General features: G+C 34.5%; 2 protein-coding genes and 1 pseudogene across 4 annotated transcripts in view; all 3 read left to right on the top strand.

The window, feature by feature from the left end:
• The window catches only part of LOC104719509 (ribulose bisphosphate carboxylase small subunit, chloroplastic 2-like), a 39,663-nt gene extending 38,167 nt beyond the window's left edge, over positions 1 to 1,496 (top strand). For all 3 annotated transcript variants that reach the window (XM_087469288.1, XM_087469290.1, XM_087469289.1), the window contains exons 2-4: positions 444 to 704; positions 790 to 924; positions 1,077 to 1,496. In XM_087469288.1, the coding sequence (XP_087325414.1) occupies positions 534 to 704; positions 790 to 924; positions 1,077 to 1,316 (546 nt within the window). In that variant the 5' untranslated portion in view covers positions 444 to 533 and the 3' untranslated portion in view covers positions 1,317 to 1,496. The remainder of the gene's footprint in view (positions 1 to 443; positions 705 to 789; positions 925 to 1,076) is intronic.
• A 2,142-nt stretch (positions 1,497 to 3,638) lies between these two features.
• On the top strand, positions 3,639 to 4,613 carry LOC147937231 (ribulose bisphosphate carboxylase small subunit, chloroplastic 2-like). Its single transcript, XM_087469287.1, has 3 exons — positions 3,639 to 3,864; positions 3,949 to 4,083; positions 4,234 to 4,613. Exons 1-3 carry the CDS (start codon positions 3,694 to 3,696, stop codon positions 4,471 to 4,473), a joined length of 546 nt encoding a protein of 181 aa, XP_087325413.1. The 5' UTR covers positions 3,639 to 3,693; the 3' UTR covers positions 4,474 to 4,613.
• Positions 4,614 to 10,420: 5,807 nt separating this feature from the next.
• Positions 10,421 to 13,265, top strand: LOC104720572 (uncharacterized; annotated as a pseudogene).
• The last annotated feature ends 954 nt before the right edge of the window (positions 13,266 to 14,219 follow it).

Genomic DNA, 14,219 nt, shown 5'->3' with positions numbered 1-14,219 from the left:
TACTAAACTTTCTCTTCTAAGATTAAAAATGGGCATGACGATTCACTCTCATAATGAATAAGCGATAACGAGTTACACAGTTTTCGTATTATCAGTACATTATTATTTAGAGAAATCATCAGTAAATTACAAGCCAAATTGAATCACAAATACTATGATAATACACATTATATTTAAGGCCAAACGTCTGGTATCTCTTTTCCTCAAAAGGAAGAAGCCAAAAGCAACCAGTCAAGTGGAGACCAGTAGGCACTAACCATACACAATTCACTCGTTTCCCCACACGAGAAAGATAAGATAATGGAGTTTTCTGCCACATGGCCTTATCCTAGTGGTCCGTATCGATAAGGGTGTCAACACCTTTCCTTAATTCTGTGGCAGCTAATGACGGTTTCTTCAATTATGGACCCTTTGAACATTGTAGGGCTTTTCGCATCTTGCAGTTCTCACTATATAAAGATGACCAAATCATTTGACAGGCAAGTAAATAAGAGAAAAGAGCAAAAGAAGAAGAGAAACAACTAGAAGTAGTAATGGCTTCCTCTATGCTCTCCTCCGCTGCTGTGGTTACCACCCCAGCTCAAGCCACCATGGTCGCTCCATTCACCGGCTTGAAGTCATCCGCTGCTTTCCCCGTCACCCGCAAGGCCAACAACGACATTACTTCCATCGCAAGCAACGGCGGAAGAGTTAGCTGCATGAAGGTAAATGTCATTGATAATAAGACTCGTTAATTTGACACGTGTAATTGAACAAAACTGAAAATAATTGGAATTGGGAATTATATAGGTGTGGCCACCAATTGGAAAGAAGAAGTTTGAGACTCTATCTTACCTTCCTGACCTTACCGATGTCGAATTGGGTAAGGAAGTTGACTACCTTCTCCGCAACAAGTGGATTCCTTGTGTTGAATTCGAGTTGGAGGTAAATTAACACATAACTCTTCCTTTTCCTCTAATTTTACTTACATTGCAAGACACCAAAGTCAATAACCGGATTTTCTAAACCAAAATTGATTCACCATGTGAAATCTTCCAATGTCAATTGTATTAAATGGTTTTCTCATGTGTATGTAGCACGGATTTGTGTATCGTGAGCACGGAAGCACACCCGGATACTACGATGGACGGTACTGGACAATGTGGAAGCTTCCATTGTTCGGATGTACTGACTCCGCTCAAGTGTTGAAGGAAGTGGAAGAGTGCAAGAAGGAGTACCCTAACGCCTTCATTAGGATTATCGGATTCGACAACACCCGTCAAGTACAATGCATCAGTTTCATCGCCTACAAGCCCCCAAGCTTCACCGGTGCTTAATTCCCTTTCTTGAATATTCGACGTTGATCATGTCAGAATTTAATTCTGTGTGGTCAACGCAGATTTAAGAATTTAATTAGCCGACTTCAAAGTTGAGAGATTATCTTCTGAAAATGAAAATGTTGAAGGTTATTTTTATATATCAATTTCCCTTTAATAATATCTACTCATTTAATTTTACTTTTGCCCTTAGCCCTTTTATTTTCGTTTTAGTTCCTTTAAACAACAATTTGGTTTCTCTAAATACCCCTAATAAATATTTATTTTGTTTCACTAGACTAATAAACCATTAATCTCTATAGAAAGAAAAAAGTGTTTGCTACATCACAAAGATGCCTCAATCAATCAACCCTCCATGATTTAAAACTAAAGTTTAAGTTAGAGGGTTTAGCCATTTTAAAGATGAAACTAGTCAGTAGAGCTAGCGAAAGGTAGTGAAAGACGTCAAGGAAATCCAACCAAATGTATCTTTTAAAACCGAAACATGTATGCCAAACTGCTAAGTTGGATATTAAGTTTAATTCAAGTCCAAAAAATACAGAGATATCATCATAACAAGCACGGATCAAGTAAGACTTAAACTAATCGAGCATGAATTTGCTAAATTGTGAAAACTGGTTTACGTTAAATTAGATCATTGGCTATATGCATTCAAAGCTGAAACACTTATTAGTTATAAGTTGGACAGAACAATATGAAGTTATAATAAATTCTAAATGTTTTAAGTTTTCTTATAAAAAAAACAAAAATCAATGCTTTTGGACTTTTCAATGCAAACAGAATACACACAATGTGCAAAATTCAAAAAATAAAACAAAAATTTGAATATATAAACAAATTGAAATTACGGACCATTTTGTCCATATCCTGGATTTAATTCTCATCTTTCGGAGTCAGATTAAATCCAAGGTAAAAAAATTAAAAAAAAACGAAAAAAAAAACGAAAAAGTAGGACTTTAAAAGACAATAAATAGCGTATAGAACAAAAAGGGGAGAGCTATTATCCATGACAAGGTTTGGTGATTTTGTACTTCATATGATTTAAATGGGGGACAGGTTAATGAAGAGCTTTAAGGTGATCAGTGACTTGACTGACTTCTTGCCTCGGTTCCACACCGTCCATTAAAATGAGTTATGATCATTCCACACTACAAAAGAACAAGGCTTTTAACGTCAATTTTTATATCGGTTAATGTCGTTAATAAACTGACCCTAATAATATGGCATCGGTTTAGTAGCTATCGTATTATGGGGTGACGTAAATTTTGTGTCACGCAATCTGATAAACTACCATTTATTGTAAAAAAATATTATTTTCTTGTTAAAATAAATAAAAAATTGTGATAAAGAATAATTGAAAAACGACTATGGCCCTTAAAATAAAATTAAAAACCCAATTTTATTCAATACGAGGTAAAACATAACTGTCTTAAGAAAATACAAGATCTTATATTCTTATTTAATGATTACAAACTTTAGTAGAAATTGTAGTTATATTGACTGTTAATCTGGCTACTTTGATATTTACAGAAGTGGAAATTGCATTGTCTTCACCCAAATTTCATAACACCATCGGTGTTGATATCCTTCCGAACAGGGGATGGTCTAGTCCGATCTTTGCATTCATAGACGTCCTCAACGTAGATTTTGTCTTCTCTTCCCCTGATCATGTCCTCTACTCCAGTACTTAAAACGTTGGATGGAAAAATTATGTTCGGTTTCTCCCTTCCCCTGATCAAACCAACGACTTTTACGAGCTTAACCGTGGATATGGTCCTACAAAATTTAAGGTTTTACAAGATTTAAAAACCAATTCACCTCATATTATACTCAATTAAAAATGAGACAAAACTCTATACACTATATTTTTTTGTTCTCTCTTCATCTTCTTCGTTTAAAAATAAAACCGAAGCAGTACAGAATTCCCAAGTTTCTCATATCTATTTTATAAATGCGGCCTTATTAATTCACCAAGTTAAGCCAAGCTAAATCATACATGGTAGATAAAAGGTCCAAAAACAATAAATTTTAATGCGTCTAATTTAATTTCTCCAAAAAGGAAGGAGCCAAAAGCAACCGATCAAGTGGAGACCAGTAACCATACACACTTCGCTCGTTTCCTCACAAGAGAAAGATAAGATAATGGAGTTTTCTGCCACATGGCCTTATCCTAGTGGTCTGAATCGATAAGGGTGTCAACACCTTTCCTTAATCCTGTGGCAGTTAACCACGTTATCATGAATCCTGGACCCTTTGATCATTAGGGCTTTTTGCCTCTTATGGTTTTCACTATATAAACATGACCAAACCAATAGACAAAACAAACAAGTAAGAGAAAAGAGCTAAAGAAGAAGAGAAACAACAAGAAGAAGTACCAATGGCTTCATCTATGCTCTCCTCCGCTGCTGTGGTTACCACCCCAGCTCAAGCCACCATGGTCGCTCCATTTACCGGCTTGAAGTCATCCGCTGCTTTCCCCGTCACCCGCAAGGCCAACAACGACATTACTTCCATCGCAAGCAACGGCGGAAGAGTTAGTTGCATGAAGGTAAATGTCATTGATAATAACACTCGTTTGTCACGTGTAATTGAAAAAAAAAACTGAAAATAATTGGAATTGGGAATTATATAGGTGTGGCCACCAATTGGAAAGAAGAAGTTTGAGACTTTATCTTACCTTCCTGACCTTACCGATGTCGAATTGGGTAAGGAAGTTGACTACCTTCTCCGCAACAAGTGGATTCCTTGTGTTGAATTCGAGTTGGAGGTAAATTAACACATAACTCTTCCTTTTTCTCTAATTTTACATACATTGCAAGAAACCAAAGTCAATAGCCGGATTTTTTTTTTTTTAAATAAAAACAATGTGAATCGCCCAATACAAATTGATTTGAATGGTTTTCTGATGTGTGTACAGCACGGATTTGTGTACCGTGAGCACGGAAGCACACCCGGATACTACGATGGGCGGTACTGGACAATGTGGAAGCTTCCATTGTTCGGATGTACTGACTCTGCTCAAGTGTTGAAGGAAGTGGAAGAGTGCAAGAAGGAGTACCCTAACGCCTTCATTAGGATCATCGGATTCGACAACACCCGTCAAGTCCAATGCATCAGTTTCATCGCCTACAAGCCCCCAAGCTTCACCGGTGCTTAATTCCCTTTCTAAAACATTCATATAAATTATCTCTACTCATTTCATTTCCTATTGTCAGTGTTTTTTTTTTTTGCTGTTTCTGAGACATTTTCTATATCGGATTGTCAAATGTCTGATTTATGAATAATGTAATTTCTATATCTCTGCGTCTTGATTTTTATTCCGATGGTCGATTAGGTTTCCAATATTTGTTACGATATGACAATTAACGAAAGAGAATTGAAGAAAAAAACTTATTGTTGGATAACGTTAGTAAGAAAACATTGTCACATAGAGTGTAAAATTTAGAAAGTATCATTTATCGTTAGATGTTAGAAAGTATCATACTCGGTTTATGTAGAGTTTCATACACTAGTCATCATCATTTTTATTTTCACAAGTATCCTATGATACATACATTTACAATATTCTTGGTAGTTTCTGACGACATATGGATTTATATTTTTATTTGTCCAGTGTTTTTAATAGGAAAAAAATTTAACTTTTAAATTTATAATTTTTTCTTATATAATATTAAAGTAAATTTCCTTTATAACGACATTGAAACATATGTTTGTAAATCTCAGTCACAGATAGTTAAAAGTTAAAACCATAAAGGAAAGGCTGGTCCACTTGAAATATGTGATAGACACATTTGTGGACGGTGTACCCAGTGCCATACAGAAGATAGGCTTGTGGATAAGACCTCATTTCTAGATTTATGATTAAGACCATCTATCTTATTAATGATCTCAAATATCAGTGTGAAACTTGTGCGTCAAATGACTCTATGTAAACCACAAGAAAAATCATCAAATGAGTAACGGTAGCTTTTGGTTCAAACTTGACTCTTAAAACAAAAAGAAATACTAAAATGAAATAGTCTTTTATTGCCTTTTCTTGGGTCAAAAGAATGTTATTTCTAATTAGAACGTATTCTCTCCTGTTTTTTAAAAATAGAGTTTAGAGACTTGTTGTGCACATGCATAAAAACAATATTTTTTACAAAACCTTATAAAATTTTGTTTTACAGATAAATATTATTATAGTCATTTTAACTCTAGTTAATCGGGACAAAACTGTAAATGTCACATAATTATTATGTATTGGAAATACAAAATATATATTTTGAACATATTTTCTCATACAGGTTTTTCCATTAGTTGGTAATTAAAATTTGTATTTGTCAAAATTTTCCAAAATAAATTGAGGTTTCTTGATTTGATACCATTTTATTTCAATCCATTTTTATAAAGTTTAAAATCAAATAGAAAAGGCTTTACAAAAAAGCATATTATAATTGATAAGTAACCCAAATTGAAAATTCATTTGGCATTCAAAATAGTTTTATTGTTTGGCACTTCAACAAAATTAAATCTGCCAAAAAAAAATGTTCAAATTTAATGTTTGACCATAGTTGTTCCAAACTTATAATTTATTGTTCGTTTATCTACAGTATCTAAAAACATTTTCTAACTTAATTATGGAGTTGCGACAGAAGTAGAGTCCAAGGGATAACAAATAGAGATTAGAAAAGAGTATTTTTATTTATTGTTAAATTTTGATTTTTGAGAATATAGGTGTTTAGTTGCCAAAAAAAAAGAAAGAAATAATGTAATACAAGTCCTTGGTTGTTAGCGACATAGAAATGCACAACTTACCGAAAAGATTGGAGAGAAAACAAAAATAACTACAAATTGATCTTACATGTGAGCAACATATAGCAATGTGGAAGCAGTCGAATTAGCCTTCATAAAACCTTTTCATATTTATCCAATTCCAGCTTCGGGAGCATACTTCTTGTCTGTGTGTATTCGCCGCTTCGTGACTAGATCTGACAACTCAGGAAACTATAGGATTAATTACAAATTTTACGACTAGAATTTACAATATCATCACTTACCGAATACAAAACTTCTTGTAAAACATCGAAACAAAAGCACTAGATAGAGAGTATGTTGATGGGCAGTGGCGGACCCAGACAAAAAATTAGGGAGGTTAAGAATATTTTTAAAGTAATATATCCTATAATTTATATTATACTGATATATCATAAACACTAAAAATAATCATTTTTATAAGTAATTAAAAAAAATTACAGAAAAGCTGTGATTTTGTAAAGAAAATAACATATGCAGAAGAAAAATGATATGTATTTAAGTTAAAATGAAAAGAAAAAAACAATAATGTTGTAATATGAGAGAATCGAACCTAAAACCATATTACCAACAGCTAGAGAATTACCAACTTTGCTGTTGAACTTCTCTAATTTTTATACATAAAACCATATTTGAAGATTTTAACCAACCCTTTTCTTTACTGGGTCCACCATTGTTGATGGGTGCACCTTGCGAACCTCGACTCAACAAAGAATATGCTAAGCTAGATCTTGCTGCCACAAGCCTCCATAGTCTAGTAATTTTAAGAAACCAACCAATGATTAAATTCATAATTCACATCCATAATGCCATTAAAAACTCGAGTTTTAACCATGACACCCAATAAGAACCTAAAGATTCAGACACTAATTCCTTTTTTTATTTGTCAAACAAACGCTTTCAATTAAGTTGAATTGTCAAAAAGAGGTGAGTTCTTACAACTAGATTTAACATAAGCAAAACAACATAAAGATAAGAGCTCCATGAGCTTATCAAAAGGATTTTCAACATAAACAAGTTTTACAATATTTGAGAAGTCTATTGGAACAAATGCGGATTCTTCTTTAAAGCCTGGCTACACAGGATCCTCGACCCAAGAGTGGTTATAAATGGCTCTAGCGGATAACGCATTCGAGCTTGTAGAAAAGTGTTCCAATGGGGAACAGTTGGAGGGCTTTTTGCCACCAGGAGAGAGTTCATGAGCATAGGCACAAGTCCTTCAAACTTTTAGAAATAGACTTCATGATTCTAGATAAAGCTACAATCGAGTTTCGTAGAGAATGTTTATCAAACTGTAACAAAGCAGGTGGGTCCTCCCTCACATGAAGCTCAACGCCATGGACGTTAAGGAAATCTACACAAAACTTGTAGTCAGTTTGGCCTTGAGAGTTATCAACAGACCCAAGCTTAAGATCTAGTGGCGATAGATGGGAAGTGGGTTCAATGGGTATAAGTAGCAGGTTCAAAAAAATAGTCGGTTCAGGTTCATACTTATAGCTACACATTGCAAACATCTAACCAAAGCTAATAAAATGGCCTCGACACACAAATCTATCAAACCGTTCTAAAGACACCAATGTTCTACTATAGAGGAATCCTCAACTTGACCAAACAGAAGTAGTGGGTGCTAAAGAGGGTGAGCTTGATATAAACTTATCGGCATCGAATCTGGGAGGGTTCATACTCGGTTCAAGGTCAGGGAAAGGGGCAGCGTCTTGATACGCATCATAGCACATAATGTTCGAGACTCCACAAAGCTTCAACCTTAAACATAAATATGGTGACTAGTAAAGTGCAATATCCATACGGTTTTGAGGATTGATTAAGCTAGTCTTCTCTAAAAGCAGTGTTTCTATGAACGAATGAGAGACATTTCTCTCCATTATCAAGCAAACACGATTTTGAGAAAAACTAAGCAGATCAGTTGAGAATTCATACCTGGATATGAGCCACAATGGCTTTAATGGGCCACAAAGATAATCGAGGCCCAGAAGCCCAGCCTAGTAAACCCTAGGGTTGATGTTGTTGTGTGATGAGAGCAAGACTCGCTGCCGTTCTGTAGGATCACAGTGGCGTGTGGCGATGAAGCACCTTGTTGGACCATCCGCCAGCTTATGAGCTTTCTGTGTGTCGTCGACTTTCCCACTGGAAAAAACACATCTGATGGTCCAAGAGAAGCCCATCAACGAAATTTAGTGGGAAGGGAACAATGGTAGTGCTGATGCTAGTCTAGATGTAGAGCCAAATGATGTAGTGATGAAGTCTTGCTCAGATGTATGAGATGAGGAGCAATTGAAATGTTTTGAAGCTTCTGTTGCAGGGTTCACGAGCGGGTATGCATCCGAGATATGAGTTAGATTGGAGCTTGTAGAGTAACGATTAAATCTTCCGTTAGTAAAGTAACCGTTAGAAAAGAATACTTTTTGGAGAGTTTCGCTTGAACTTTTAAGAGGAAAGAAATTAAAAGTAGAATAAGAGAACATAGCAAAGCTTCAAAAGATAGCAAAAAGGTTAACCAGGTCTGTCACCCCCTGACGCCGGCGAACAGAGATCTCACTAGCATCGGAAGACATGGGTTGTAAGAGGTTCTCGATTCCCGTGCCTGAGAGCTTTTGTCTAATAAACAACTTCTATTTTCTTTCTCATTCAGACACTAATTCCAATCACTAACATAACTAAAGATGTCACTCACACCAATTTGATTGCTAAAATATATTACGTTAGCATGGAGCTTGCTTTGTGGTATTAATCAAAGTGCCTATTGAAAAAAAAAAAAAAGAAAAAAAAAAGGTCAAAATATGAGCACAAAATATTTAAAACTAGGTTTAAATTTTAATAAATTTGAACCTTCAATAAAATGAAGAAATAAAATACGAAAAATAAGAATTCTATTGCTAATGATGTTCAGTAAACTATTAAGCTTTATGACTTCCTAACTGAAAATCAATTAAAATTAGTGTAAGTTTTTTGAACTTTGATGAACTAAAACAGATTTTCGGTGGATCATATCCTATCCAAAAATCTGTTGTTGTTGTTGTGTCGTCTCTGTGCACATGAGTACAAGTATATGTAGTGATGTTAAATTGGGCCTAACATCCGCAGGTCTTAATGGGCAATGTACATTACTTTTAAACTCGAACCCATTAAGAAATCAGATAATTTTAATTGAGTGTATCCTTTTAAGCCCGTTTATTATCGGGTTTTAAGTAATTTAAATGGGTAGCCCTGGGTAGCCCGATTATTTTTATTTATTATGAATCTTGAGGTAAACCGACACCGTTCAGTACCTAGGGCAATCATTCAATTCTTTTACCATTCTTACCGCCGTATCGGCTTCACCGTCGAAGCATCTTTCTACTCGCGTCCCCTCGCCGGTTACGCCGCCTTGTTCGTTTTTGGTGGTCCTCCTTCTCCTCCAGGCCTCGATCTGAGGATGAGTTTTAAGTTTCGATAAAAAATCATAAACCTATACAAAGAGATCCGACGACTCCGACGAATCCTGACTTTTACTTCGAGCAAATGAGCAAATCCTTTATGTGTTAATTCGTTTGTTGAATTGGATTTGTGGGTTTTTGAGTTTTTGATATCTAGGTTTGTGTAACGTTGTGTTTTTCATATTTGGGTTTGGTGAAGGAGCTGGAGGAGAACACCGAGACGTGAAGGAGGTGGAGGAGAAACACCTTTCTCAAAAAAAAAACATATATAATGTAAACGGGCCTAACGGCATACACGGGCCTAAGTAATTAAAACGGGTTTTAGACAAACGGGTATCATATTTAAACGGGTTTAAGTGATCATTCAATTAAAAGGCAGGATCTAAACCGGCAGAGCCTAAATAGGTCTGGATCGTCCATTTTAACATCACTAAGTATATAAAACCATCAACAATGGAAGTGTTGAAAAAAAGAAAAAACTGACGTGGATTAAGTTTTGTTAAATTCATTCACGGTTGAATTAAAAAATTTGGGCCCCACAAACATATGCCAACATTCAATTTTTGTTTTTGTTTTTGTTTTTTTATTTTTGATGAAAAAAAAAGAAATATATGAGAGAGATATGTGTTGTATATTTATTGGACAGTGAGATTTTGGAGATGTTTTTCTTATCTTATCATTTCAAATTCAATAATTATATAGTAAATAATTTTTTATAAAATAATTTTTATATCAAAATTCATCATTTTTAAAACTCTATAAATAGAGACTTGGTTCATTTTATTCCGACACAAAAAAAACCCAACATTTCTACTATATTTTTCAAATTCTTCTCTAACAAACTCTTGTTTATTTCAGATTTTTTATTTTTTTTGGATGGATCCAAACAACAATTCTATCCAAAATTCTACTAATTACCCTTTTCCATTTCCAAATCCCAACAATTATCCAAATCCTTATTTCAACCAATCCCAAAATATCTCAAATTATGGCTTTCCACCAAATTTTGTAATCCGTCATCTGTTCCAAACTATAATCCATATTATGGATCAATGATGCCATATTCATCTCAACCACCTCCTTATTCTTCTACTCCAACGGGTAATGAAAGTGTTCAAGATGTTAGAGAAATTGAATTTCTTAGATTTTTTACGCAAATAACTCTTGGAGGGATGAACAGTGCTGAAGCCACTCTAAATACAGAAGATTCAACTCCAACTCGCCGGAAAAGCCCCAAATGGACAACAGAGCAAAATTTGGTGTTATTGAGTGGATGGATTAAATATGGAACAGACAGCGTTGTTGGTAAAAACCAAAAAAGTGAAGCTTATTGGGGTAAAATTGCTGAGTACTGTAATGAGCATTGCTCATTTCATCCTCCTCGCGACGGAGCTTCATGCAGAAATCATTACAACTACATGAATCAAAAACTAGGTAAATGGATTGGTGCTTATGATAACGCCAAGCGTTAACAACAAAGCGGCTGGTCGGAGAATGATGTATTGGCAAAAGCGCATGAATTATATTCAAGTTCTAGAAAAGGCCAATTCAATTTAATGTCAGAATGGCAAGCTGTTCGTGATCAACCACGTTATGGTAGTCAAGTAGGAGGGAACATTGGATCTGGGAGCAGTGGATCGAAGAGATCTTGTGAGAGGGATGCAAGTGATTCCAGTTTTGTAGGATCTGTTGCTCGTCCAATGGGGAGAGATGCAGCTAAAAAAAGGGAAAAAGAAAGGTAAAGGCACAACTTTGGAAGTAGTCAACGAAGAGTGGAATGAATTCAAACAATTCAAGACGCAAGATTTGGAACGATTGGACAAAATAACCATGAGGCAAGAGGAGGCAAACCAATTAATGAAAGAAAGAACTGAAGCTAAGAAGATGAAGATGTATCTAAAGCTAAGTCAAAAAGAGCATTTTCTATTTTAATAATGTGTGCTTGTTTCGACCTGCTTTAATAACGTGTGTATGTCTCTTTGTATTTTAATAATGTGTGCTTGTTTTTTTCTTATTTAATAATGTTTGCTTGTTTTTTTCCTTCATTAATAATGTGTGCTTGTTTTCTTCTTATTCAATAATGTTTGCTTGTTTTCTTCTTCTTTAATAATGCGTGTTTGGCTCTTTCTCCGACAATGTAACCCATCATTTTCGACTTTTATCCGAGAATCTAATCCATTTTGTTTTTTTTTTCTTTAATAATGTGTATTTGGCTCTTTCTCCAACAATGAAATCTGTGACTTTCGGCTTTTATCACAAAATCTAATCCATATCTATTAATTAAGTAAATGTAATGTTTGTTTGGAATCCGATGATATCAACCACTCAATTTCTTATAAATGAAACCTCATTATTTCAGTTTTGTATACCAATAACACAATCCTCATCTTACTAAAAAAATATCAATAACACAATCCTCAATGGATCCATCTGATTTTCCTTTTGATGTTGAAGCTTACAAACGACAGTCAGAAATTGAAGAAAGATACATCGTGAACCGGTTTAGAGAGCGTTGAAACAAAATAGAAGAAGATTATCCAGGTCGTAGCATGAGAAAATAATTCAAGAGAGATCATGTAGCCGCGAACCAAAGATTGATTGACGAAGGATTTGTCGATCAACCTACATATGATGATGCAATGTTTCGTCGTCGATTCCGGATGCGAAAACAAGTTTTTCTCCTAATCGTTGGTGACTTGTCAAGCAGTAACAACTACTTCACCCAACGAGTTGACGCAGACAATAAAGAAGGTATATCCCCATTAGCAAAATGTACCACAGCTATGCGAATGTTAGCATATGGTATGGCGGCAGACGCGGTCGACGAGTACATCAAAATCGGAGGTATTACAGCATTGGAGAGCTTGCGTAGATTTTGTAATGGAATCATACATTTGTATGAGCAAGTGTATCTCAGAGCTCCAACTCAAGATGACCTCCAAGGAATTTTGCATGTCAGCGAGATGCGGGGGTTTCCGAGGATGATTGGAAGTATTGGTTGCATGCACTGGGAATGGAAAAATTGTCCTACGGCGTGGGAAGGTCAATTTACTCGAGGAGATAAGGGAACCACCACTGTTATTCTTGAAGCAATTGCATCTCATGATCTATGGATATGGCATGTTTTTTTTTACGTGTCCAGGCACATTGAACAATATCAATGTTCTAGATCGTTAACCAGTGTTCGATGATGTTGAACAAGGAAATACTCCAAAAGTGAACTTCTTTGTGAACCAACGCCCATATGATATGACATACTATCTAGCTGATGGTATCCATCCTTCTTATCCAACTTTTGTCAAATCAATTCGTCTCGTCTTCCTCAAAGTGAACCAGACAAGTTATTTGCACAACACCAAGAAGGATGTCGGAAGGACATCGAACGTGCAGTTGGAGTGTTACAAGCTCGATTAAAAATCATTCACGAACTAGCACATTTGTGGGACATAGCTGATTTAGCTATGATCATTCGGTCATGTAGTATATTACATAATATGATTGTTGAGGATGAGCGAGATACATATGCGCAACATTAGACTGATTATGATCAGTCTGACGCAAGTGGTTCTAGTACATCACAACCATTCTCTACCGAGGTGCTACCTGCTTTTGCAATCATGTGCGTGCTAGATGTCAATTACGTGATTCAAATGTCCATCATGAATTGCAAAAAGATCTAGTGAAACACATATTGGCAAAATTTGGGATGTTCCGTTATTAAAGAGGTTTTTAAATTTGAAGTTTTTAAACACAAATGTCTGTGTGTTTGTATTTTCCGAATTTGAAGTTTGTGTAATTTTATTTATTTTAATAATAATAATTTTATTTTTGTTACATTAAAATATTAGCAAAAAATATAAAATTAAATTAAAAAATAGTAATGTAATTTTTATTAGTTTTAAATAACTATAAATGTGTTGTTATCAAATTAAGTAAAAATAAAAATATAAAGTGAAAATTGTGGTGTAAGGTGTTGAATTTTATTAAATAAAACCATTGGAGAGGTTAAAATTGATTTGGGTGTTGAATAATTAGATGGAAGAAAGAAAAAATGATGTGCAATGTTAAAAGTTGAGGTGGAAAGTGTTAGGAAAAAAAACCATTAGTGAGCGTTTAGATTTAAATAAATTCACCCTATCTAATTTGCATATCTCTAAAACAAAATCTATTGACGATCATATCTATGTAGTATAGTATATTATATATATACAATATTCCCTTTATTAATACTCTATTTATGCGTAATTTCTAGCATTTTAGTTTTCACATATCTGGTGGAGAAAAGAATTTCAAGTGATTTTTCGCAATGTTTTGATTGTTTTCAACATTGAGTAAAATGGTTATTAGAAGGTTTTAATAGTAAACATGATAAAGACGTTATATTTACAATTTACTCTATTTTTTATTCTCTTTTAAATGATGGGATGTGGAGAGTTCTTTATTCTCATATAGGATAATTTAGAACTCTCTATATACATTTTTAAGTACATTTTGGCTTCTATCCTTTTATTTGTACTTATTTAAAAATTTATTTACAAATTAATCCCTAAAAATTTTACATATCACTCCAACTAACAAAAATACAGCAGAATAAATATGAAAACAAAAATTATGATATATTTAACCACATCTTCTATTGTGTATTGAAGATTTTATATCTCGGAATCCTTTGCAA

This window comes from Camelina sativa, chromosome 10, assembly GCF_030686135.1.
Source record: "Camelina sativa cultivar CO46 ecotype springtype chromosome 10, ASM3068613v1".
In the NCBI taxonomy this organism is placed as follows: Eukaryota; Viridiplantae; Streptophyta; class Magnoliopsida; order Brassicales; family Brassicaceae; genus Camelina; species Camelina sativa.
The sequence above is the reverse complement of the archived record's forward strand: the minus strand, read 5'-3'. Positions and strand labels throughout refer to the sequence as shown.